Source organism: Apiospora marii, assembly GCF_038362585.1.
Source record: "Apiospora marii strain CBS 49790 chromosome Unknown utg000005l_segment0_segment0, whole genome shotgun sequence".
In the NCBI taxonomy this organism is placed as follows: domain Eukaryota; kingdom Fungi; phylum Ascomycota; class Sordariomycetes; order Amphisphaeriales; family Apiosporaceae; genus Apiospora; species Apiospora marii.
The window spans coordinates 2272057-2297123 of NW_027117377.1; the positions used below are offsets into that span (position 1 = coordinate 2272057).

At 54.1% G+C, this 25067-nt stretch overlaps 9 protein-coding genes across 9 annotated transcripts; 4 read left to right on the forward strand and 5 right to left on the reverse strand.

The window, feature by feature from the left end:
• Positions 1–506: 506 nt before the first annotated feature.
• PG985_008637 (ATP-citrate synthase subunit 1) lies at positions 507–2563 on the forward strand (the record flags this gene model as incomplete). The annotated part of the gene is made up of 2 exons (XM_066828405.1): positions 507–968; positions 1031–2563. 2 exons carry the CDS (start codon positions 507–509, stop codon positions 2561–2563), a joined length of 1995 nt encoding a protein of 664 aa, XP_066683317.1.
• Positions 2564–3554: 991 nt separating this feature from the next.
• On the forward strand, positions 3555–3821 carry PG985_008638 (mitochondrial 54S ribosomal protein uL30m; the record flags this gene model as incomplete). The annotated part of the gene is made up of 1 exon (XM_066828406.1): positions 3555–3821. One exon carries the CDS (start codon positions 3555–3557, stop codon positions 3819–3821), a length of 267 nt encoding a protein of 88 aa, XP_066683318.1.
• A 1131-nt stretch (positions 3822–4952) lies between these two features.
• PG985_008639 (uncharacterized protein) lies at positions 4953–6113 on the reverse strand (the record flags this gene model as incomplete). Its single annotated transcript, XM_066828407.1, has 3 exons — positions 4953–5122; positions 5181–5296; positions 5356–6113. 3 exons carry the CDS (start codon positions 6111–6113, stop codon positions 4953–4955), a joined length of 1044 nt encoding a protein of 347 aa, XP_066683319.1.
• Positions 6114–8114: 2001 nt separating this feature from the next.
• Positions 8115–8657, reverse strand: PG985_008640 (uncharacterized protein; the record flags this gene model as incomplete). The annotated part of the gene is made up of 1 exon (XM_066828408.1): positions 8115–8657. One exon carries the CDS (start codon positions 8655–8657, stop codon positions 8115–8117), a length of 543 nt encoding a protein of 180 aa, XP_066683320.1.
• A 652-nt stretch (positions 8658–9309) lies between these two features.
• Positions 9310–9967, forward strand: PG985_008641 (uncharacterized protein; the record flags this gene model as incomplete). Its single annotated transcript, XM_066828409.1, has 2 exons — positions 9310–9609; positions 9704–9967. The coding sequence occupies 2 exons, from the start codon at positions 9310–9312 to the stop codon at positions 9965–9967; spliced, it is 564 nt and encodes a 187-aa protein (XP_066683321.1).
• A 356-nt stretch (positions 9968–10323) lies between these two features.
• Positions 10324–11102, reverse strand: PG985_008642 (uncharacterized protein; the record flags this gene model as incomplete). The annotated part of the gene is made up of 2 exons (XM_066828410.1): positions 10324–10742; positions 10808–11102. The coding sequence occupies 2 exons, from the start codon at positions 11100–11102 to the stop codon at positions 10324–10326; spliced, it is 714 nt and encodes a 237-aa protein (XP_066683322.1).
• Positions 11103–11737: 635 nt separating this feature from the next.
• PG985_008643 (uncharacterized protein) lies at positions 11738–13770 on the forward strand (the record flags this gene model as incomplete). The annotated part of the gene is made up of 2 exons (XM_066828411.1): positions 11738–11740; positions 11791–13770. The coding sequence occupies 2 exons, from the start codon at positions 11738–11740 to the stop codon at positions 13768–13770; spliced, it is 1983 nt and encodes a 660-aa protein (XP_066683323.1).
• Positions 13771–15381: 1611 nt separating this feature from the next.
• PG985_008644 (uncharacterized protein) lies at positions 15382–16794 on the reverse strand (the record flags this gene model as incomplete). The annotated part of the gene is made up of 1 exon (XM_066828412.1): positions 15382–16794. One exon carries the CDS (start codon positions 16792–16794, stop codon positions 15382–15384), a length of 1413 nt encoding a protein of 470 aa, XP_066683324.1.
• Positions 16795–21625: 4831 nt separating this feature from the next.
• On the reverse strand, positions 21626–24181 carry PG985_008645 (5-methyltetrahydropteroyltriglutamate-homocysteine S-methyltransferase; the record flags this gene model as incomplete). The annotated part of the gene is made up of 3 exons (XM_066828413.1): positions 21626–23695; positions 23754–23932; positions 24130–24181. The coding sequence occupies 3 exons, from the start codon at positions 24179–24181 to the stop codon at positions 21626–21628; spliced, it is 2301 nt and encodes a 766-aa protein (XP_066683325.1).
• Positions 24182–25067: the final 886 nt, after the last annotated feature.

A 25067-nucleotide genomic window follows, 5' to 3' on the forward strand; every position in this document is an offset into this window, starting at 1 on the left:
CCTCTGTGCGAAGCTCAGAAGACATTTCGAGGATCAACACACTTGTCCACTCTCAAGGTATGTATCCTTTGCTTTGCATTGTCCTGCGTTTTGCTGCTCCCCCGCCGCCCTGATCTGGCGTTGCTGCGGTGTCTTTGGTGGGAAACCCCAGCTGGCCCATCCCAACTTCCTCGCAGACATTGTCTCTCCTGGGAAGGACTCGGGATGGACTTCACAAAAGGTGGTGTGGTCGCTGGCCTAAACCGAGTCTCAATGACCTGCCGGATTTCCTCCCAATCGTCCAGACCAACACTTCGTCCTGATATTCTGACGAGAGCCATTCGTATTGCACTTTCCCAATTTTGCGGGCCTCTCCTGTTCGTTCTTGCGTGGCTTTGGGCAAAGCTTCATTTTGTTCTTCTTTTGAAATCATATGCCAGGAAGTTTGTTGCAAACCATTCACTAACAGCATTTGTGTGTTTGAACAGACCTACCATTAGCCAGTCCTGAGAAACTCCACACGCAAGATGTCCACGGCTACCACAAACGGTGTCAGTGGCACCTCCTCGGCCGGTGGCCTCTCGGCCAACGACAACATCACCCGGTTCGCCGCTCCCAGCCGACCTCTGAGCCCTCTCCCGTCACACGCTCTCTTCAACGACAAGACGAGATGCTTTGTCTACGGTCTCCAGCCCCGTGCCGTCCAGGGCATGCTTGACTTCGACTTCATCTGCAAGCGAGCAACCCCCTCGGTGGCCGGTATCATCTACACCTTTGGTGGCCAGTTCGTCAGCAAGATGTACTGGGGAACCAGCGAGACGCTGCTGCCCGTGTACCAGAAGGTTGACCAGGCCATGGCTAAGCACCCCGATGTTGATGTTGTCGTCAACTTCGCTTCCTCGCGTAGTGTCTACAGCTCCACTATGGAGTTGATGGAGAACCCCCAGATCAAGACCATCGCCATTATTGCCGAGGGTGTCCCAGAGCGAGTAAGCTTATACCCCGTCTTTTGCTAAACAACGGCATCAAATACTGACTCCTTGTGAATTAGCGAGCTCGTGAGATTGCCCACGTTGCACGCAAGAAGGGTGTCCAGATCATTGGCCCCGCCACCGTTGGTGGTATCAAGCCCGGCAGCTTCAAGATTGGTAACACTGGTGGTATGATGGACAACATTGTTGCCTCCAAGCTGTACCGCAAGGGCTCCGTTGGCTACGTCTCCAAGTCTGGTGGTATGTCCAACGAGCTGAACAACATTATCGCTCAGAACACCGACGGTGTCTACGAGGGTATTGCCATTGGTGGTGACCGCTACCCCGGTACTACCTTCATCGATCACATGCTGCGTTACCAGAACGACCCCGAGTGCAAGATCCTGGTTCTGCTCGGTGAAGTTGGTGGTGTTGAGGAGTACAAGGTCATTGAGGCTGTCAAGCAGGGTGTCATCACCAAGCCCATCGTGGCCTGGGCCATTGGTACCTGCGCCAGCATGTTCAAGACCGAGGTTCAGTTCGGCCACGCTGGTTCTTTCGCCAACTCTCAGCTCGAGACTGCTGCCATGAAGAACAAGAGCATGAAGGAGGCAGGCATCCACGTGCCCGACACCTTCGAGGATCTCCCCCAGACCCTGAAGATCGTCTACGAGAAGCTCGTTAACGAGAAGGTCATCGTTCCCCAGCCCGAGCCTGTTGTGCCCAAGATCCCCATTGACTACTCGTGGGCTCAGGAGCTTGGCCTTATCCGAAAGCCTGCTGCTTTCATTTCCACCATCTCTGACGATCGTGGCCAAGAGCTTCTGTACGCTGGTATGCCCATCTCGGATGTGTTCAAGGAGGATATCGGCATCGGTGGTGTCATGTCTCTGCTGTGGTTCCGCCGCCGCCTCCCCGACTTCGCCTCCAAGTTCTTGGAGATGGTTCTCATGCTCACTGCCGACCACGGTCCCGCCGTGTCTGGTGCCATGAACACCATCATCACCACTCGTGCCGGCAAGGACCTGATCAGCTCCCTGGTTGCTGGTCTCCTTACCATCGGTTCCCGATTCGGTGGTGCTCTGGACGGAGCCGCTCAGGAGTTTGCCAAGGCTGCCGACTCTGGTCTCAGCCCCCGTGAGTTTGTTGACTCTATGCGCAAGCAGAACAAGCTCATTCCCGGTATTGGCCACCGTATCAAGTCGCGCAACAACCCTGATTTGCGTGTCGAGCTTGTCAAGGAGTACGTTCTTGCCAAGTTCCCCAGCCACAAGCTTCTCGACTACGCCCTGGCCGTCGAGACTGTGACGACCTCGAAGAAGGACAACCTGATCCTCAACGTGGACGGCTGCATTGCTGTCTGCTTCGTGGATCTCATGCGCAACTGCGGTGCCTTCACGCTGGAGGAGGCTGAGGACTACATGAACATGGGTGTCCTGAACGGTCTGTTCGTGCTGGGTCGCAGCATCGGTCTGATTGCCCACTACCTCGACCAGAAGCGTCTGCGTACTGGTCTGTACCGTCATCCTTGGGATGATATCACCTACCTGCTGCCCACCCTGGGCACATCCGGGTCAGTGGGTGAGGGCAGAGTTGAGGTGTCTGTCAAATAAACGCGTCCATGGAATGTACAGTTATTTGACTTTTTATTGGCATGGGGTAAAGGGAGCCTTGCTTTAGACGGGATCGGGGAAACAAGCAAAGTCGTAACAGTGTAGACCTCTCGGCAACAACGTGGCGAGGGGTCTGTTCTGTACAAGAAGAATATATAACATCCCAACGATGAGTGGCCTATTGAGGACCACAGCTAATAGACCGTATGACTTCTACGTTGCGTATACCATGTCAAAGTATTTTGCCCGGTTGACGTCAGACGCCGTAAAAGATGGCAACCCCTGTGTCAATTGTCCTTGGCGAAAGCTCGCCTTCCATGCCTGTCTATGTTTAGGGATGTTATATTGCAAAGATGTAGCTCTGTTCAACCAGCCAGTACTCAGTTAGCATTGCGTACTCTTCATCTCCTTGAAAAAGAATTCGGACCGTACATCAGTATGTAGTTGGCGGAATGCGGAATAGGGGTCATTGGGATCATGTACGTACCGGAGAGGTAAAGAGTTGAGGTAATCGATAAGCCGGCAAAATATCGGCCCTTCCCCAAAAAGTTCCCAAGCTTGACGATGCTGTACCCGACTTCCCTACGTACCTAGTGTGAATCGAGATATGTAAATCACCCAATTGGCCCTTTGAGAATCGATTGATACCGCTGTCGAGCTCAGTGCCAGTACCTGACAGCTCGAAAGGTATGCACAGCTCTATCTGCCGTCCAGGCGTGCATTGACCCGGCATTAACAATTCCCTGTTGCGCAGGAATTCCCTTTGGTTCATCCAGCCATCTCCACCCATTCTTCTTTGCGCCTCACCTTGGGATCTCTCGGATACCCTCCTGTAAGCGGCCACGGATCTAGTCTACGACGGGTGGACGAAAATACAACCAAAATACGAAAAACAGCTCGCTCGCGATCTAAGCAGCTTCGGGCATAGACGAGAGAGCAAGGGAGAAGCTCATCTTCTTCGAGTGCAGTTCACATCAATCACACACACAAGATGTCGGCGTCCTACTTCCGCATAACCCTCCACCGGTCCGCCATCGGCCTGCCCGAGCGCACGCGCGGCGTCCTGGCCGCCCTGGGCCTGCGCAAGCGCTCCCAGACCGTCTTCCACCCCGTCGAGCCCCAGTTCGCCGGTATGATCCTCAAGGTCAAGGAGCTCGTCCGCGTGAGCGAGGTCGACCGCGCCCTCTCGCCCAAGGAGCTCCGCGAGGAGCGGAGGCCCGAGCGAGGGTTCTGGCTGGAGAAGGCGGTGCCGCGGTGAACTTGGGATGGGTCAGGAAGGAGGCAAGGCGGGCAGGCGATTTGACGACTGTATATGAGGGAAAGAAGGATGGAATAGGAACGGCCGGGTTCGCAGGCTATGGGAGGAGAGAAAGAAGAAAAAGCAGTGCGGATAGAGGAGTTGGAAAAAAGCCCAAGGAGGACAGGGTCTTGAACTGTCACCACCTTGGCTTCTACGACAACAATCATGGTTACATGATGAAACGAGCAGAGGGGAACCAGCATACGCCCTTCTGGCCACATCTTCACAGATAAAACCTACTTCTGTCCAACAACACAAGCTGTAACGATATGCATAAATGCCTGTACATCTGCTTAGAAACTGTACAATAAAATGACAAATAATTCAACACAGGACCAATGCCTCATGCTATGCTTGTATATCTAATATCTTGGGATTCATTTTCCTATTCTTGCAGTTACTGAATATCTGTGCTACTTTTTGTAAAACCGGCATACGTATGGCCTCCTATTTGCTGGGTAATTTTACATTAGACATATGGAAAGAAAGGGAGCCAGCTGGGTGAACCGGGGCAACACTCTGACTACAGGTTGAGATCTTGTGTGCACAGTTACCAAGCTTCTAGACAACACCAGGTTTACATCACCAACCTTACCAGAAGGCCAGATGATTAGGTATGTGGACAAAGAGGGGCAGAAGGGAATCGAAAAGCTTAGCACCCTCTCCGTACACGCATCAAATATCGGAATCTATATCAATGTTCATCGCATTGTGTACTGCTGCCCTATGGCCTCTATTCTTAAGGACTATCGATCCAGTATTGTCTGATCGGAATTATTGGGTGCAAGTAACATGCGGGGTGTCCTGTTGCGTCCTTCGTTTGGGAAACCATTTCCCGTTTCTTCAAGACGCGTGCTGTTCTGCTACGAAAGTGTATGTATCTCGTGCTTGTCAAACCCAGGGAGGGAAAAAAGACTTTGATGCACCTTGCAAAGCCGTCGTTGATCTCTTCTGCAAGTGTGCAGCGACGGCTCTCACTATAATCGTACAAAGTTCTGACAGAAGAACCCCAAGAGAAGAGGTTGCGTGCATTTATAGTGGCGTGGGGCGATGCGCAACGTACATCGCGGCCTTCCCATCCTCTGGGCACTAGTTCTTGGCCTTCTCGGCGTACTCGGCATTCGGGCTCTCGTACTCGCTGACGAAATATGCACCAGCGTTTCTCTCCAGCCACTGACAGAACTTGCTGAGCTCCTCACGCAGACGGTTGACAGACTGTTGGTCCATGTTGGTCTGAGCAATGAGCTCGGGCAGGCTCGCTGGTCATGATGTTAATAGGCTGAAGCAACACATATAGCAGGGTCAGAATAAACTTACTGATAAGGCGCATAAGATGCTCTGCGCCATACGTGTCGCAGGGGGTCTTGCCTTGGACGTCAGGTCCACCAGTCGTCCACTTCTCGCGTATCTCGGCGTATTGTGCGCGCTCGAACCTAGCTGTGCATTAGTATGGTTCCTGGTGTACAAAAACATTGTCAGAGAAAGCACATACCGGTAGAGCAAAATTCGACCCAGGGACTTGTCAAAGTACTCCTTCAGGCCTGCGACAGTCTCCTCCAAAATGTCAATGGCGGCAGACCCCTCGGTGCGGCGCGGCTTCTCGTAGGCAAGGTAATCATCCATGACCTTGGAAACGGGCTTAGGGTGTGGGATGGGGACAAGTTGGTTGTTCTTTGTCACGTTCTCCCAATCATCCACAAGGAGACCCTTGAGCATATCCGGGATGATGATCTTGATGGATGGTCTCGCATAGAAAGCTTCCTCCTGTTCAGGCAATACATGTTTAGCACGGCTTCTAAGAATCTCTCCTACTGAAGGAATGGGGCCAAAGGTGAGATGAGAACCAAGAGTCAGCGCTTGCTTGAGGACACCACTCGGCGTTTGAGGGGTTTGGACAGCGGTTCCCATGGCCTTTTTGGCCTCTTCAATGAATTCCGTTCGACCGCGTAAAGCCTCAGGCGTCGAAGGCTGAGGAACTTCATCGTGACTAGATGACTGAGGAACCGCATCATGACTGGATACCTGAGGAACTTCATCGTGACTGGTTGCTGGCTTTTGCGCCGAGCGTGTACAGCGTCTTCTTGCCACCGAAGCTACCGTGGCGTTTGGGGCCTCTTTCATGGTCCGAGCCTTTTTGAGGCTGGCCTTCTGCTCCTCGCAGGCTTTCTTCATCTCTAGGCGCTTGTCCTTATGAATGCCAGCTACAGGGATGTTGACACCAGGATCCATGTGTTTGTACCATAGGGCCATCTCTGTGGTGCTGACTTGCCGTTTATCGGCCTCTATGAGTTTGGGATGCCTTGGCTTATCGTATATCGTGTACGGGGCATCAGCATAAGAGATTCTCAGCTCAGGAACTTGCGTTCGTGTAATTCTGACATATTCGCGGCCGGGAGGTGGTAGTTTTGCAAGATGGTCCGTCTTCTGTGCCTCCCGAAAGTACTTTTCCTCCTTTCCCGCGAATGTCTTGGCGTGTTCCTGAAAGGTTTGACGGGTCAAGCGGGTCTCTTTGGTGGCAGTTGCAACCGGCTGATTCACTGCTACCCCGTGTTCATGGTTGGCATCCATTGATTTGCGACGCTTAGTAGGAGGTGAAGCACCAGACTGTCTGCGCTTTGCTTTGGGCCGACCTTGTGCAGTAGTTGCTTTGGCAGCATGTTCAACCTTGGGGGCTGCAGTTGCTGGGCCAAGCTCTGCAGCTGAAGCCATAGAAGCATTGTTGGCAGTAGCACATAAACCATTGCTTACTGATGTCGATTGCCAAGAGATTCTAGGAGATGAACTGCCTTCCTCTGCAGCTACTGGGAAATGAATGTCCTGAAGGGACTCCTCCATGGCTCTTTCCAGATCAAGCTGCTCTTGCCTGGCTCGATGTCGTGTGCGGTTTGAGCCTGAAAGAGGTCGACCTGCTTCTGATTGCGCTTCTGATTGGGGTTGATATCCAAAGAATTCAAGTTTCTTGCCAGCACGCACCGGGCGCTCGTTGTTGATGTCTGCACCCATCGTGATGGAAGGACGAAATAATTCAGTTGGTGATTGGATCTCCATGGTACGAATGCTGCAGGGAGCTTGAGGCACCAATAAGTGATGGCGACAGTGTAAAATGATGAAGATCTCACAAATATTGAGAAATTTGTCAACAATGGATGTGGTTGAAGGAACACGACGCGCTTGGAAGTGAGGCTCGATCGTGTCGGTTGCAGTTCCCAAATCGCAGAGTTGTGAGATGAGGGAGAAGGTTCAGACAGAACCAGAGTTCACCTCTCAAACTGTGAGTCGGATCCCGACAAGACTGAAAATCGCAACTGACAGAAGTGATGTTCACAAGTTGAAATTCGAGGCAGGTGAGAAGCTCGAAGTCGCCTGGGTCAAAAGGCAAGCTTGCTCATTCTCCTCAGGTGTCAACTTGCCCAAACAGCCTACGCGAAGTAGGCACCTTTGATCCCACCTTGGTACACCAAACCAGCACAAATTTGAGGCTTCGGGTACAGCTTGGTCTTGAGATGGTGTAATGGGTGGGTCAGGTCAGGTCAGGCATCTCTCTGCTGGATCTTTGTCGGTCCATTGCCATCATCGATTGTACCAATGGTCTCCCGGTTGACTTGCCACGCTAACACGATTGTTGATCTTGGATGCCTCAGGGGATACCCCGCAACAATCGACCTTCCAGGTGAGGTTGCCGTGTTCCGTGCAGCTCTGAGTACCAACAACTCTGGGTAGTACAATTGAGTAATTTTAGCGCTCTGGAGGAGCAAGGCCAGTTGCCAGTGGGCATGTGAGTCAGGGTATCAGAGGTCCTGCTTCGTCGCTGATGCCCTGAAGTCACCTGAAGGAGTAACCCGCCGATGGTGAACAAATGTACCATACTACATACACTTGAGTACTGGTCTTCGGAGGTTGGGCACACGGGCGCAGACCGAACATCTTTGTCTTCTTAATCCGACTTGGATAGGAGAACCAATCCAGTGCAGATGTCAAATTGCGATGGATTCCGGCCGTTACCCATACTGCACGGAGACCCCTGACAGCTTCACTGATTGTGCCGTGATGAACCCATGAATAGATACCGCCTCTGATGGGGTGTGTTTCAACCTTTTTGTTGTTTCTCTCCTGCAGATGCTCCTGGCTGTGCAGAAACACACGCAGAAGGTGCAAGACGCGGCCTGGAGAGATGCTTCCCGGACCTGGGTCAGAGGTTCCCTCGAGTGGCCCAGCCTCGGGGCCCGCATCACAGAATAAAACCGTCTCATCTCATCTCACCTCATGGGCAATGGCCACTAGGACTGCGTGGGGAAGAAGAGGATACAAGAAAAGAGAGAGAATAGGTAAGGAAAAGAATGGACTCACACTTTCAAGCTCATAGTCACGACCACGTCTGGGGCCCCGCCCGGCAAACGAATTGGTGGCGGCTCGCTCCTCACTGCCGCGCGCCGAACTCATCTCACTCTCGCCGGGGCCGGCTGCCTTGCCGATAGCCTTCTTGGCGCTCTTGCTGCCTCCGGCGTTTCTAAGCCGGGCTGCGGCCTGCAGCTGGGCGGCCAGCGTCTTGTTGTCGTCTGTAAACTTGCGGATCCGGTCTTGGGCCACCCAGTCGTCCCACGAGGCCTTCCAGCCCTTGTAGTGGACACGATACTGCGCGTCATCAGGCTTGATGCTCTGGGGGTTGGTATTGGCATGGTCTGATGCGCTGCGAAGATCGGTGATCTTCGCCTCGTACATCAGGTCGCCATGAAAGCAGAGGACTTTCTCGTCCTTGGCGAAAGGAGGCAGAGGGGCCTGCTTGGAGGGCGCCATTTTGAGACGTGGTATTCTATGTACTTATTGTCAATGACTTGGGATTCTCAAGAAATGTCTTGGGTATCGCCGCGTGTGAATATACCAGGTGAAAAAAAAGTTGTAAGATGCAAGTGCAGTGATTGAGGGTCGAGCTTTGGCGATGCGCTGGTTGGCAACCAGATGGACTCTTTTGACTGGATGAAGGTGGCTTCCTTTCCCAACACCGCAGATTGAGGGCAACTACTAGTAGGCGGTACCCAGGGAAAGAGGGAATTGATTATTAGCTCATCAAATAGTGTATCGTAGACTTTGGCCAAAAGTACGATGCCTCGGCGACTGGAAGATCTACTCTCAATTCATCAAATATTCTGGGAGTATTCAGTTCTCTGCCTTCTCCCTCAAGCGTCCCATGGCATTTATGAGTAGCGCCTGTTAAGTGGTTGCAGCTGCCGGCGAGCTCGGACACGCGACGCGTTCTTGCGACTTTTACTACGCCAACACCCCTGCAGCCCACGGTTACACGCCTTGGCCCGCCAGTCTGCTTCAACACCAATATCGTGCAATTGCCAAGGTTGGCCATCTCTCACAATATCTCTATTTGCACAATTCCCAGCAACTTCACTCCAGTATATGACATTTCGGTAACTTTACGCGCCAAAACAAAACGGCAATGGCACCCACCGAAGCTGCCATCCTGCAGAACTACCTGCTCCTCCCGTCAAGCCTCCCCACCATCCTTTCGCTCCAAGACTTCACCTCGTACTTCCCCAAGTCGCAGCGTTCCTCCCCACAGATCCGCGCCCTGTACCGCGACCTTCAGCGCCAGCGCAATGCCGTCGTAGAGACCGTATCCTCCAACATCGATTCCGAAGTCAAACAGGGACGGGCCCTGCGCCGCGCCGTAGCTAAAGCCCGGCGCGAAGCCGAGCGAGGCGAGGGACAAGATGACGAAATCGAGATTGAGAGAAATGTACGATAGCCCTCCCCTTTGTGTATGCGCGACCTTAAAACGAGTGACATTTTGCTTCTGTGACCATTTGCTAACGTGGCATGGCTGATCGCAGTTGTTCGGGCCAACCTCGAGTACAATACGGCCGAAGAAACACACGCTCATGACCATCCTCCCCGAACTAGACGCTGCCGCTACCGATATGGAGCAGGAAGTCCAAAAGCTGGAAGAGGAGGAAGCCGCATTGTTGCAGTCGGTCAAACAAACAGTTGGCAACATGAGCGATCTTCGCTACGGTCGGTTCTCCAACTCAAAGCTTCAAGGTGAAGTTTTAGATGGCCTTAACAGCATTCAAGAGGTCTGCAAATCAAAGACGTGAAGCAAATCATCATGGCTTCTAACATTGCCGCATTACGATTGTTGTACGGCGACCAGGACTATTTCGACCAAGGGGCCTATCCCATCCGTCCAAACAACTCCGCCCGGGTTATCAGGCTCGACTATAGCCTTCCATTATGATCGGATAAAACAGAGTCCCAACCCATTGGTGTGTTTGTTGCTAGCCAAAACACGATTCTACACTACAAACACCTTCCCGTATCTACTATCTATCGGGGAACGGCCTGGCCAGTAGCGGCAGGGCGGCGGGGAGCACCACCTTGTTGACCTGCCATACGGTTGGACCTGGTAAAAGTGTCAGCATACTACTTGGTTGTCGGGACAACATAGCTGTACTCACATCATAGATCGGCTGACGAAAGACAGCACGAGCATCAGCAACCAGCTGGGGACGACGTTGAAGAACCACAGGACGTAGCCGACGGGCAGCGACAGGTTGTTCTGGGCCCACCAGCCGTTGAAGGGGTGGAAGGTGCCCTGATGTAATTGGAAGGTCTTCTTGTAACCTTCGGCGTGGCGCGCAACAATATCATCACTTGTAGTGGTAGTCAGGTTGAACTTCTTGACCCAAATGTCGATCGGCGCGGGCTCCGGGAGCATCTCGAAGACCCAGACGGTGCCGGTCGGGACAGACCATGAGTTGCACAGAACGGGCTCGTGCTCGCAGTTGAGGTACCCAGTGTGAGGGGCATCAGGCAGGAGGGCGAATTTGCCAGCGGTTTCGTTGAAGGCTTGCTCAATCTTCTCGCAGTGACCTACAGTCGCACGAGTCAGTTTCTTTGCTCCGATTAACACGTGGGTCTGAAGCTGTACAACATACCGAAGCAAGTCTTGTTTCCACCAGTGATGAAAACCCAGTACTCCTCGGGGGTAGTGCTGCCAGGCTTGACGTCGGCGTAGAGAGTCTCCTTCCAGTTGTTCAGGGTCAGGACGTCCATCTTCATGGAGCCAATCTTGGCCTCGGCAGCGTGGACGGGATCGGTCTTGCTGTGGCTCGGGATGTAAGACTTGAACTTTCCGAGGTACTGCTGGAATTGCGCCTGGTACTCAGGCACTTCCGCACTGGCCAATGCCGGCAGGGCCAGCATGGCAGCAGAGGTCACGGAGAAACGCATCTTGGCTGTAGGATAAAGAATTGGACCGTGTATAATCAAGTCTTGACCAAAAAGAAAGCTCTGATGGATTCGGGGGAGGGAGCTTTGACGCGAGCAAAAGCTGGGGTTTTAGGCAAGCTGCCAGATATGATGTAAGCGAAGTGGAGAAAGACAGCACTTGCAGTTGATACCAATCGAATGGATCAAAGATAGGCAGAAGACTAGGAGCAGTAGGTAGCTGATGCTATCGTACAAGTAGAAAATTTGAAAGAACTTGTAGGATGCAACGAGATCGGTGAGAAATGGGAATCAGAAAGTAATAGCAAAAGGACCCTGGGCATTTTCTTCGTCGCTGAGACGAACCAACTTTCCCACCCGATTACCTAAATGAGGGTCCATCCAAGCCTGCCAGCTAAGCTCTCTCTTCCCCAACAGCAGTTACAAGCGGGGATAAAATCCCTAAGATCTGGTTGGCCCGGCGAGCGAGCATTCATCCCTGCAAAAGTAACTTGGCTTAAAGTGGCTTGCATCTACACCACTAGCCACAGCGTCTCAAACGCGTTCAGTCAACCGCGACGGCAAGCTTCGAGAGCGTTCTGTATATTACTTACAATACCCGACGTACCTTGTTAACTTTGGACACATGTGAGGTCCTCATGGTAAGTCTCTCTCAATTGCGCTTTTTGGAAACACTGCTGACCATTCACAGGCACCCGAGACCGCCAATCAAAAGCGCAAGCGCGGCAGAGGTGCAAACGCGTCTCGAGACAACGAAACCGCGTCGCAAAGCCAGTCGGGGCCGGCAGAACAATCATCAACAGCTCTGCCCAACGGAGGGCCGGAAGCGCCAGACATAGAGGAGGATGCGCGACCAAGAAAACGTGGTCGGCCGGCCAAGGCAGTGCAGCCGGAACCCGAGCCCGAAGTCCCCCCTGCACCTGAACCAGTGGTAGCAGATCCTGTGCCGACTGGCAAAAAGAAACGGGGGAGGCCCTCGCTTGCAGGTGGGAATAAATCCTCCGAAAAGACCGAGGGCGCGGCACCGCGAGCCAATGGAGACCAGGGCGCAAGAAAAGGAGGGCGAAGGGCGGCACCAGATGACACCCCGAACGAGCCAGAGGTCGAGGCAGAGCAATCACAGCCAAAGCGACGGGGACGACCTCCGAGAGCAGCGAAAGCACCAGAGGAGCCAGAAGGCGAGGCAGAGGAAGCCGACGATGAGAACGAAGGCAACTCGAGCCTCTTGCGACGCAGCGGGCGCGACCGCCGGAAAAGAGGAGACACGGCCGAAGACGCTACAAATCAAGAGCCTGAGGCCGAAGAAGCTGGGCCGTCCCGCGACGTATCGAAAGGAGGGCGCGAACGGCGATCCCCAAGAGGCGGCAAGAAAGCGCAAAATGCGGCCGAAGAACAGGACGGCGCTTCCGCGAGGCCGCCGCAACGCAGGAGAGTCAATGCCAAAGGTCGTCCCGCTTTAGAGGACGTCCCTGACGGCTCGCCAGACCATGCTTCGACGCCCAGGCCAAAACCTCGAAAACGCGGTCGACCTTCCTTACAGCCTTCCTCACAGAAGGAAGCAGAAGTGGAACCAGAAGCGGAACCAGAAGTGGAAGAACCAGCAGAGGTTACCCAGGTGAAGCAGAGAAAGCGTGGGCGACCATCACTTTCCAGCAGGGAGGTAGAACCCAATCCTAAATCGCGGCGGCAACGGAAATCCAAAGAACAGGAGCAAGTTCGGGAGGAAGATGCTGAAGCTGAAGAAGAACCAAATTCGCCAGATGCTGAGGCGGCGCAACCAGAACAACGATTCGAAAAGGCTCAGAGAGACGCGACGGCCCCCAAGAAACGGAAATCGAAACATGCAGCGGCAGTACATGCTGGGGACCGATCACAATCCCCAGATCCCGTAGAAGCCCCTTTTCGTCAACTAACCACGCGAACCCGGCGCGTGCCCCGCGACATTATCGACAAGAAATGGACGCCCCTGGACGCGACGTCCATCTCCAGCATCAACGACCTGCTCAGCTCGGCCTCGCGCCCCGTGCTTCTCCGCCTCAACAACCAGCAGCGCCACGCCCAGGCCACGGCGGCGCTCAATATCGTCCGCCAGAAGCTGCGGACCAAGCTGTCGCGCGGCATGCCCTTCCCGCCGCCGTCGACAGGCGGTAAGCGCGAGGACGAGCTGCAGTTCGAGCGCACTGTCGACGGCATCCAGTCGCTCGAGGCGCAGCTGGACCCCTTGCTCCACGGCGTGGCGCTCCTCAAACAAGAGAAGGAGCGGGCCGAGCGCGAGCTCGACCGAGACTACCGTACCCTCAACTCCCTGAGCGCCAACGCGCGCTCCGAGAACCGCGAGCGCCGCGACCGGCTCCGCAAGATGCACGTGCTCGTCCCGGAGCCACCGCGGCACGAGAAGGGAAGGGACGCTAAGGCGGCCGCGCTCGGCGACTTGGCGCCTCGCGCGCCCGGCGAAGAAGGAGGTGGCGGCAAGGTGTTCGTCGGACTCGAAGACGACGACGAGCTCAGGGGCCTGGCGCACCAGGTCGGGAACCACATGGAGAGCATGCGCAGCAACCTGCAGCAGATCGAGGGGGTGGCCCCGGCCATTGCGGAGAGCAGGGCGGCGTTGAAGATGGTGCTGATGCCGAACTTGGATCCGGCGGCGTACGAGAAGGTCCTACTTGGATAAGAAGCAACGGATAACTGCCTTGTCTAGATAGTTTCTTTCACGCTGGACAAGATAATTTTGCCTCGTGGTATCAGAGATGGCCGTTTGTTTATATGGGCTAAGCAAGCGTTGGGCACCGGACAGGAGTTGATGTAAGGATAGGTTCTGGTTACAGTGCTGGTTTACTGTTTGTTGGGCAATGGCGTCTCTTATACCATTAGAAGAGCATGATGATTTTACGAGTATTTCCCCGTGGAGGGTGGTGGGCAGAATGAGCAAGAATACATACAGTTCCTGGCTGCACGATGTGTAGGTTGGAATTGATCAATATTACTGTGCGATACATACACAGTAAAGGGCAATCACTCTGGTCTCTCACCTATCCTACTCAATGAATACCTCCTTGTCGAGCACAGAAAATGCTCGCTATACAGCTGGGCATTTGCTATGCTAATGCGCTAGATAGGCTCACATCGCACGCCAGTACATGCTTCCACTTAGACACTGCCCCTTCCCCTCCTTCCCCAATATCAGGTAGCCATACTGGGGTCGGAGGTGAGGTAGCCAGTGAAGGGTTCGCGATGCAGACATAGCAACAACAAGGCGCCACAACAACTGGTTGCGCAGGAATGGCCCGTGACCGACACAACTCTACAGTCACAACTCGGCATGCGCCCGTCACGAGCATAAACCCGCATGATATGACAAAAACCAGAACCCCGCCGCCGTTCTGGATCCCAATATAACATAGGGTGGGAATGGCATCTATCCGAAACCGCGAAGCCTGTCACCAGTCCTTACGAACCAAAACAAACTTGCGAGACCGTTTTGTTTGTTCCTAACCTTAAAAGGCTGTTTATGGCGTTTGTTTCCGTGTTTCTCCACGTTTATTCCGTTCCTTCGCGTGCCGAGTCATGTCTCAGACAAAAAGCAGTTTGCCGGGAGAGACAAAACGTTACGAAGGAAAAACGTGACTGACTTGAGTCCTCGGGACGGGCCGCACCAAAAGATTTCGTCATACACACGGGGCGTTTTCCCAGACCGACGACAAACCGTCAACGGACCCTAAGCTTGACATCATCAGTCGTCTTTCCCCAGTCTGTGTATAAGCTGATCTATCTAATACTTTGAGGGCAGTCAGTACAAGCGCAAGCCGGCCTGTTGATTACATAGATACGAAGCAATCAATCATATATTCAAGAAAAAAAGTCACCGCCACAAGGCATTATTGAACGTATTTTAGGATTTTTTTTTTAACGCACCGAAATCTCCATTGAAAGGTCTCCCTACATACAAGAATCGAAAGTTTGCCCGAGGCCCTTCCCTCTGCGCAAGCACGAGAGATTGGAAAGACGCCTGTGTGTCCATTGCTACAAAGAAAAAGAATTGTCGATCCCACACTAAATCCGCGCTGCTTCTCCTATCCCTCAAATGCACCGCCGAACCGAAGAGGTTTGACACATCGGTTAATATCCAAAGAAAATTTCAAGAATAAAAGTCTATAAGGATATTTTGGTTCGTGAACTCGTCGTATGTTTGAGTGAATATACAACGCTATTTGACCGCTTGATATAAAAATTCAAAAAGAAACCCTCCTCAGAAGTAGTGAGTTGGTTTGAAGATTTGCTTTTCTTAGTTCATGCCGTGGACGAGGTAGCCGTTGTTGCTGGAGGCGCCGGTAGGGCGGGCAACACCAGCAGCACCGGTCGACTGAACGAAGGTGCCGTTGGAGGCACCGGTGGGGTAGGGGACAACGGTGGCGGTGGCGGAGACGGTCACGTTCTCGTCCTCGGCCTCGCAGTTGTCATCATCACCCTCGGCACCGGGGGCAGCGGGCTTGTCAGAGCCAGTGGCGGGCTGCTGGGGCTGGGTAGGGTAACCGGCGTTGGAGCCAGTGGCGGGCTTGTCAGAGCCGGAGCCAGTGGAAGGCTGCTGGGCACCGGGAGCAGAGGGCTTGTTGGAGCCGGAGCCGGAGCCAGTGTTACCGGAGCCAGTGTTACCGGAGTTGGCACCAGTGGCAGCAGCGGCAGGAGCGGTCACGTAGACGGTCGAGGCGGGAGCAGTGACGGTCACAGTGACGGGGGCGGCGGGGGCAGGGCAGTCAGCGGAAGCAGCGGCGGGGGCGGCAGGGCAGTTGCACTCGCTGCCAGGGGCACCGGGGTTGGAGGGGTTAGAGGTGCCGGGCTGCTGGCCGTTGGGGGTCTTGCCGTCGACGGTAGGGAGAGGAGCGTTCTGGGTGGCAGTGGAGGACTTGGCAACGGTGACGGTGCGAGTGCCAGTGGTGGTGGAGGTCATGGTGGTGGTTCCCTCGGGGCCGGCAGGGCCGGTAGGCTTGGGGCCGACGGGGTACTCGTTACCGCCGTTGTTCTGCTTGCCGGGCTTCTCGGGCTGACCGGCGGGGGAGTTGCCCTCGGTCTCCTGGGGGGCACCAGGGGCGGCGGGCTTGGTCATGGTGACCTTGGCGGTGTAGGTGGACTTGATGGTCTTGGTGACGACCGACTGGGCGCTGGAGGGACCAACGGTCATGGTGATGACGGCGTCGGTGGTGCCGACGGACATGGACACAGACTCGCCAGGCTTGGGGGCGTTGCCAGTGGGGGCAGGGCCGGCGGTAGTAGGGACGGGACCGGGGGCACGGGTAGTGCCGACGATGTAGCCGCTGCTGTGGGCCTGGACGACCGACTTGGAGACGGACTCGGCAGCAGTGACGGGGCAGACGGTGGTGTAGAGGTCAACAATGCTGGTCTGGACCTTGGTGACCAGGTCGGAAGCGGGCATGCTGCTCATGGCCGCCGTGTTGTTGGCGTTGGCCGGGCAGTTGGTCACGGTGGGAGCGCAAGAGACGACGGTGTGGTAGTTGGTAACAGCCACGGTCAGGGTCGTCTGCTGGGCCTCAGCAGCGGGGGGAGCCGCGACGGGGTAGGCGTTGTTGGTGCCATTGTCACGGCGGTAGAAGCGAGGGGGAGAGTGGAAGTGACGGGGGTGGTTGTACGCGGCGGAGGAGACGCCGGTAAGGAAGCCAAGAGCAACGGTGGTGGACTTCATGTTTGCGGTTGGAGTTGATTAGTTATTGCTTTTTTTCGGTTGTCTGATCTCGAAAAGAGAGTGATATCGTTGCCGATAAAAGAATGAATAGTCAGTCGAAGGAGCGAAAGTCGATTCCGCGATAGACACAGTGACCGTGAGGAAAGCTGGGAAATGTGTGTATAGTTGGAATAGAATTGAATCGGGCGAGCTAAGCGCAAGAGACGACAGCTGGTTTCTGAAAAGAGGGACTGGAGATAGACTCGGAAAAAAAGAGAGTAGAGACGCCTGAGGTGAGGAGGAGAAGAAGATCACGACCAGAGAGGTGCGGATGGCCGCCCTTTTTACTTTGGTGTTGAGCGTCCTCCTCTACTGCTCCTCCCTCGCCCTGGGCGGCACCCAAAGGCCCTCCCGACCACACAAAGACTGGCTACCCAACACCCATGCCCATGCCACCACCGCTAGCACCACCACACACCACACAGACAAGAGAGGCACCACCAGGCCTGCGATAGGTCCTTGGCATGAGGAAACACCGCCCTCCCCACTTGGAGCGGAACGGGCTTGGTCCATTAAGGACCTGGCATTGACTCCACCCGTCAGGGCCATACGAAAACACAGCAGCCAGAACAGACAAGGACCAGGGTCCCAGCCTTCTAGGCCGGATGCCTAACAAGGGTAATCGAGCGAAAGGCCGTGGACGTGAGGGGGTGCTGCAACAGTACGGGAGTACCTACCTTCCTGCCAGGCTGATTGATTCTGGGCAGAGAGCAGAGCAAAGCCCCTGAGTGCACCGAAACCCTGTCGGAACCAATGCAGGTACGGCCAGATCGTGAGACACCTGAAAACTCGACGGGCCAATAGGAGCCTCGCACCCACCTAAGCGAGTCGCGACGGAATGGGTGTGCGGGCGCGCGAAAATTACTTGTGCAGCCGACGCTGTCAGCATCCAGTCTCTTTTTTGGGTTTGCTTAAAATACCGTTTCCGTTGTTATATTACGTCTGAACGTTAAAAATAACGAGAACAGCGTCTCGGTCAGGGCGACCATCACGCCTGCCATCAGAGCGCTCCTTGGGTTTTGCAGGGAGAGACTGGACTGCTGTCGAACTCAAAGAGAGAGGAGTAATTAAAATAAAGATCAGGTAGCAGGTCCATCCAATTCGATCGATCGGTTGTTATTAGCCGCTGCGGTATATGAACGTGTCGATCCGTTTGTGATGCCTACTACTGCTACTACTAATGCCGACCGACCGACCGACTGACCAGTTTGTCGATGGGGTCAAACTGGGAGACTGGCTACTGGGAAGAAGCTTGGTCGGTGGTTCCAGTCACCAGTGAGCACGGATTGTTGTCGGGAACGCACAAATGAATGGCCTTGGCCGTTCGCCTGATACTTTCCGGTGTTGAGGTTATCAAGTCCTCGGGTGTGTTTTCTCATTTACAGGTGCTAACTTCCATGTTGTGTTGTCATTTAACTGGCTCTTGGGCCTTGGCCGTCATCATGGCAGCTCTGCCTGGATACCCCAACTCAATTGGACGGCTTATTATATTATCATCGCGAGTAAGCTGGATGCCGTACCAGTACGGCCGCCCGAGTAATGGACTGGTCTGTACCATGTCGCTTACCCAATCAACGTCCCCGCTCCATGGATCTACCCATTTGCCCAAGATGACCACGTTGTACATGTACCAACATTTTTCCGGACATGCTGCCTTGGGCAACCTACCCAGACCGGCGCACGCCAGTCAAGACTCAAGAAAGGGTTGTCGCGAAATGGGACGCCAGGAGATTGTGAAACCCAGAAAAGAACTGCGCGCGTCTGCTGCGACGCTCGCTCGTATTATTAGTCACCGGCGAAAAAGCAGGCTGTCGTCATTTTAATTCTGTGCCGCGACACAAACATGCAGATTACACGCACAGATGCAGTCTTCTGCAGGCCAGGCCAGGCGAGGCCTACCAGCATGCCGCCGCCTCTTTCTTCTTTCTGCAGTGAATACACAGACATACTCATCAATACAGAACACGGGGTCCTTGGCCGCCGCCACCCGTGAAGCGAACATTCGCGAATGAGCCGAAACCTCGCTTGATCTCATGTCTTGTTAGATTAGCTTCTCAGGTGGGTATCCTGCGCGCAGGGTGCATCGCCATCGACACCTCGACCATGGAACTGGCGCGGAAATGTGTCGAGAGAAGGGATAGCTGGAACGGCGGTCGCGAATCGATTCATATGTTAGAAAAGCCTGGCACCTGGTGCCTGGGTTGGGTGTTTAAAAGGACAATGTCCCACTCGCGCACAGCCTGGGCCTGGAACGGAGGAGTCAGTCAGATCAAGAGGGAAGCATTCCCACGTTTTTAACGTGCTACTGCTACAGAAATAGATCACGTCAAGTCAGGGGTTGTCGCACAATCTCCAAGCTGAGAGGCAGGGCGTTGGGCGTCTAGATGGCCAGACCGATAGCTTGCCTGCTGAACGCCACTGTCTCTCCTTAAAACATCACGGAAAACGGTCACAAGCCGCGGTCGGTGACAGATGCGATCTCTCCACCGCCTATTTTGCTTACCCTTGCTCGCCCAGGCATCACTACCGCCATTTCTACAATGACATTAACATTAACATCTAATCCCACCACTAATACGATCCCATCTCATGTGTTGTTTACTGTACTGCGGGTAGACACTTGCTAACTGGAGTGCTAACTGAGCTCCCATGGCGCCACCCCATCGAGCTAGGCAAATGGGGCATGGAACTAGGCCAGAAGGCAGAAAGAAGTTTGCACCGGACTCTGCCGCCGGCTGACGGAAAGACCAACGGTTGACCCCTGACCAGAAAACCACGAACGCCCACAGGATAAAGGCCGGCATTGGAGTTCCGGATGCGAGACGTGATCAGCAAAAAAAGCCAAGCTGCCTCCCCTCCAGCAACCCCAGGTCCCCCGACCGGCCTGGTCCTGTAATTGCGTGCGATCGTACCTGCAATTTTCCCATTCTCTCGCTGTCGCCCACTTAATCCAGGCGGCTTGCGTGCGATAGAGTTGACGGGTAGATCATGATTGCCCTTGCATCCTCAGCACAGAGAAATGGGTTGCAGCAGCCTGCCAGCACCTTGCACCGCCCGTTGAATGATTCCCACTTCATCTCCGTTCCAGGGCTCCAGGGCTGCCGAGGCAATTTTACATAACTGGTGAAGATGACATTACCCACAACAACAGCACAGGCGAGATGACTTGGCTCCTTGGGAGCTTGGTTCCTGTCGGGAGGGGGGGCCCAGAGAAGACCTCCTTCTCGAACGTTGATCGACCAAGATGGGTGAAAGAGTGAATTGCCCAAATGCCCACCGAGTTTCGAGATTCGTCACCACTTCAAGACGATCTGGAAATAGTTTTCCCAGATTTGTTTCGCAATGCCATGTTGCATTGGAACCTCGCAGTCGCAGTTCCAGACGGAGCCCTGGAGAAAACCACACTATGCGACCACTAAAACAATCTGTCAGATTGTGTCTGTCTAGGTACCCGTCTGCCCGTCTCCTGCCGCCTCTGCTGGGTTCATCGGTCGGGTGGTCCGACCGACACTTGCTTGAGCTTTCTGTCATCCCAAAACATGCTCCTGCTCTGCAACGGTTCTGCCATAACTGAGGCAGCGTCTGGTCAATGCTGGGCTGCCACTTTTTTCCCAAATCTGCCAATCTGTCATCCGATCCGTAAATCATGCGAACTGCTCGTTCCAGACCATTGAAACCCCCGTCGGGCTCAAGGTCGGCCCTGGCAGGAACTGGCAGGTTGTTGGCAGGCTGCCTGCCGCCTGGGGGGAAGGGGGCAGGGTTCTTCTTCTCGGTCACTTAAAACCCCAGTCCAAGGGAAGGGAAAAAAGGGGGCCCTCGTGAGTTTCACCTGGCCGCTAACCCTCCCGGCGCTGTCGGCTCTCCGTCAGTAGCTCGGTCAGCCTAGCCTCCAAGTCTTTTATTTTCCCTTCCCTTTCTTATCGATCTGCCAGGGCCCCCATGTCTACATCTGTCGCAGACTGATTGAGGCTGCACCGTTTCCAGAGTAAGCAACCTCGCAACCTCATCAAAGACACTTTGCCCCAGCCGCCGGTTCAATTCAGAATCAAAGTCATCATATTAGTAGGTATTTAACAATAATTTGAGAAAGCTGGCATCGATGAGGCCTTCCATATCATAATCGTAAAATCGTGTCAGCGCCACCTACTTTAAGTTTAGAGTATCTGAAATGAAGCAAGCTCCATCATTGATGTTCAATCTTCTATTTTCAATGCAAACCAAGAAATGGAGTCGCATCGTAAACATGCAAGGCGCCATACTCAGAATCAATAGAACTTGGTGGCTTATCATCATCCGGAGATTGGTTTAAGCGACCCAAGCGAACACCCGGTTCATGTATGCAAACATATCACATCTGGTTAACTCGGAAGGTGTGTTCATCCACTTGTTATTATTTCTCATTGTGCCCGGTTGAAGGGGGCAGCTACGTAATCTACATTGACGACATCATGTCGCTTCTTTCTCGAAAGAAGAATCAATCTCACTAAAACGCCATGCTTTCCTGGGTACCCGTTGAGGGACCTCCTGGTATCTTTCCCTTTCCTTTAGATGCTCTCATTGTTGAATGCTCCCCATAACCTTTTTGCCGTGATCCTGTAGAATTTTTTGGTGGCAATGATTCCACTGTAGAAACCAATCCGAATAACGCCGATGTTGAGATCGAAACAAATGCCTTGGGCCCTTGAGCTCCGATGCATGTTCCACAGAAATGGCAAAAGAAAATCAGCCGCTCGATTGCGCTCCAGGTAACATCTTTACCCGGCTCCCCTCATCACGCAAGTGATGTATATATTTATTTAGCGTACTTCGCACGGAAGAACTTGGCCGCGTTGACCATGTTGACCAAGGCCTCCTTGGTCTCCTTCCACTGACGGGTCTTGAGACCACAGTCGGGGTCGATCCACAGCTGCTCAGGCTTGAGGTACTGCAGCATCTCCTCGATGCGGTCCTTGATCTCCTGCTCGCTGGGAATACGAGGAGAGTGGATGTCGTAGACACCTGGTCCGATGTGACGGGGGTAGGCGGAGTCAACGAAGACACCGAGCAGCTTAGCGTCAGACTTGCTGTTCTCGATGGACAGCACATCGGCATCAAGCGCGGCGATGGCGTGGAAGAAGTCTTGGAACTCGGAGTAGCAGAAGTGAGAGTGGATCTGAGTCGAGTCCTCGACACCAACAGTGGAGAGTCGGAAGGCCTTGACAGCCCAGTCAAGGTAAGCCTCACGCTCCTTACCGGAGCGGAGAGGAAGACCCTCACGAAGAGCAGGCTCATCGACCTGGATGACATCGACGCCAGCCTTCTCGAGGTCAACGACCTCATCACGAAGGGCCAAAGCCAGCTGCTCGGCCTGGACAGACTGGTGGACATCGTCACGAGGGAAAGACCATCGCAAGCAAGTGACGGGTCCAGTCAACATACCCTTCATGGGCTTCTTGGAGACGGAGACGGCGTACTTGGACTCCTTGACGGTCATGGGGGCGGGACGAGAGATGTCACCAACAATGATCGGGGGTCGCACGCAGCGAGAACCGTAGCTTTGCACCCAGGCGTTGGTGGTGAAGGTGTAGCCGTCAAGGCGCTCACCGAAGTACTGAACCATGTCGTTACGCTCAGGCTCGCCGTGAACGTAGACATCCAGGTCAAGCTCATCCTGGATCTTGACGTTCATGTCGATCTCCTGCTCAATGAACTTGTCATATTGAGCCTCGGTGATCTCACCCTTGGTGAACTTGTTGCGCTGAAGACGGATCTCCTTGGTCTGAGGGAAGGAGCCGATGGTGGTGGTAGGGAACAGGGGAAGGTTAAGCTTCTTCTGCTGCTGGGCAATTCTGGTCGAGAACTCCGACTTGCGGTTGTAGTCAGACTCGGCGATCTTGGCTTGACGGTCCTTGACCTGGGGGTTGTTGGTTCGCTTCGATGTGGCGCGAGCCTTCATGGACTTGGCATTGGCCTCAAGTTCAGTAACAACCGCGTCGGCACCCTTTGTGACGGCCTTGGCGATAATAGCAACCTCCTCGACCTTCTCGCAAGCGAAAGCGAACCAGTCCTTAACCTCTTCATCCAGCTTGCCCTCGCTAGCCAGAGTGTGGGGGGTGTGGAGGAGAGAGCTGGAGGTAGCGACGATGACACGCTCCTTGCCAAGCTTCTGAACAGCGCTCTCGACGGTCTCGATGGCGCGCTGGAAGTTTGTCTTCCAGATGTTTCGACCATCAACGACACCTGCGGACAGGATGGTCTTGGGGCCAAGGGCACCAATGACAGTCTCGAGCTGCTCGGGGTTGCGAACAAGATCGATGTGCACAGCGTAGATGTCCTTGGGGACGGCCTCAAGGTTGTGGACGATGTCACCAAAGTAGGTGGTGAAGACGAGCTGGGGGATCTTGTCACCCAGGCTGGCGAACTTCTCATATGTGGGCTTGAAAGCAGCCTTGACCTTGGCGGGAAGGTCGAAGACGAGGGAAGCCTCATCGATCTGGACAGTCTCGGCACCAGCTTCCTTCAGCTGGGTCAAGAGCTGCTCGTAGACGGGCAGGAGCTTCTCCAGGAGGTCAATGGGGTCGACGCTCTGGCCCCGGTCGGCCTTGGCCAAGTGAAGGAATGTGACGGGGCCGACCAGAACAGGTCGGGTGATGATGCCGGCCTCCTTGGCCTCCTTGAACTCGGCAACAGCCTTGGGGTTGGAGGTGAGCTTGAAGGTCTGGTTGTCCTGCAGTGTGGGCTTGACGTAGTGGTAGTTCGAGTCGAACCACTTCACCATCTCCAGACTGGGGACATCGACACCATCCTTCTGGTGGCCACGACCCATGGCGAAGTATTGGTCGACGGGGTCGAGGTTGGAGGTGGTGTATCGCTCAGGGACAGCCTGTGGACCATTGGGTTAGCATAGCGCTGTGGGGTGGTGGGTATGGGAGTGGGCTTACACCAAAGTCCTGGATCTGGGCGAGAACATGGTCGTACAGGGCGAAGTCATTGCTGGGAATGATGTCGACGTTTGCCTTCTTCTGGATGTCCCAGTGTTCCTTCCGGAGTCTGCTGGCCTCAGTGAGGAGTTCGGCCTGCGAAATCTTGCCGGCCCAGTATGCTTCGGTGGCCTTCTTCACTTTTCAACAAGTTAGCATTGGTTTTGATCATTATAGGTTCATTCAATGGAATAAACGTAGGTTTCAACAGTAGTAACCAGGCATTCCACTGCTCGTACTGTTCAACCCGTTCGTCTCCCACGGGATAAACGGCCAAAACTCCTCCAAGATATCGCCATCGTGTAAGATAATTTGCGTAGGAAACGGGTATACTCACAGTCCCTGGCGGATCCAATACGTGGAAACCCGAGCACCGCTGATTGAACCATTTTGACGATGGTGATTCTCTTCTTCAGTAGGAGAGATATGGTGGTGTTTGTGTTGGGACAAGAAGAAAGTGAAAAGTCGTGGGAAAGGGGGGTTGTCCAGCTTGAATCTTATAAAGGCGTGAGCATTGCCAAAAAGCGGAGGGCGGGGTAGCAACAGGTAGGTCTTCGCTAGCGCACTCAACTTTTAGCGCACACCCCCGCCTGCCCGCTGTGCTTATTAGTACCTATGCTGCAACTGTTGGCAACCACGGACCTAGGCCAACACAGACCTAGACCCTGAATCTGTAAGAACGAGATCGGTGCAAATGCAATTGGGTCATTACTTAACCTACCTATCAATAGTGAAGCCCTCAAATTGTCCTCCAAAAACAATTGTGTCAAACCATTGCCAATTGCTTCAATAAGTAGTCTGGCGTGTCATCCTCAGTCAAATTAAAACTCCGGCAGCGTCACTCCCAATTTTTCCAATAAAAAGTCGCCGACGAGAAAAAAAAGCACGCCGTCTGACGTTACTTTCACTAGTCCCTATCGTTCCTGCGGCATCGGAGTCAGTGGGCTTCAGAGATACTGGATCAATACACCGCCCTACCACCGGATGAACCCGGTGTCTGGAACTCTCTGCTGGATGGCTGGAGCCTGCAGGTGCCCAGAACCAGAGGATGGCGAATTCAGAAGTTGTACCCCCCTCTACCTGTCAGCTTCCAGCCACCTAGTGACGCCGAGTTTTCGGGCACTATTGCAGTTGCGTGATGATGCCATCCTCCACCAACAACGACGATCACTTGCGTAAGGGTCCATTGCTAGCCCTTACAAGCCTGGAAGATACTTCGACTATACTACGTAGTATACACTGTTTGTCTTGTTTTGGAGGGCTTTGCTGTGTGGC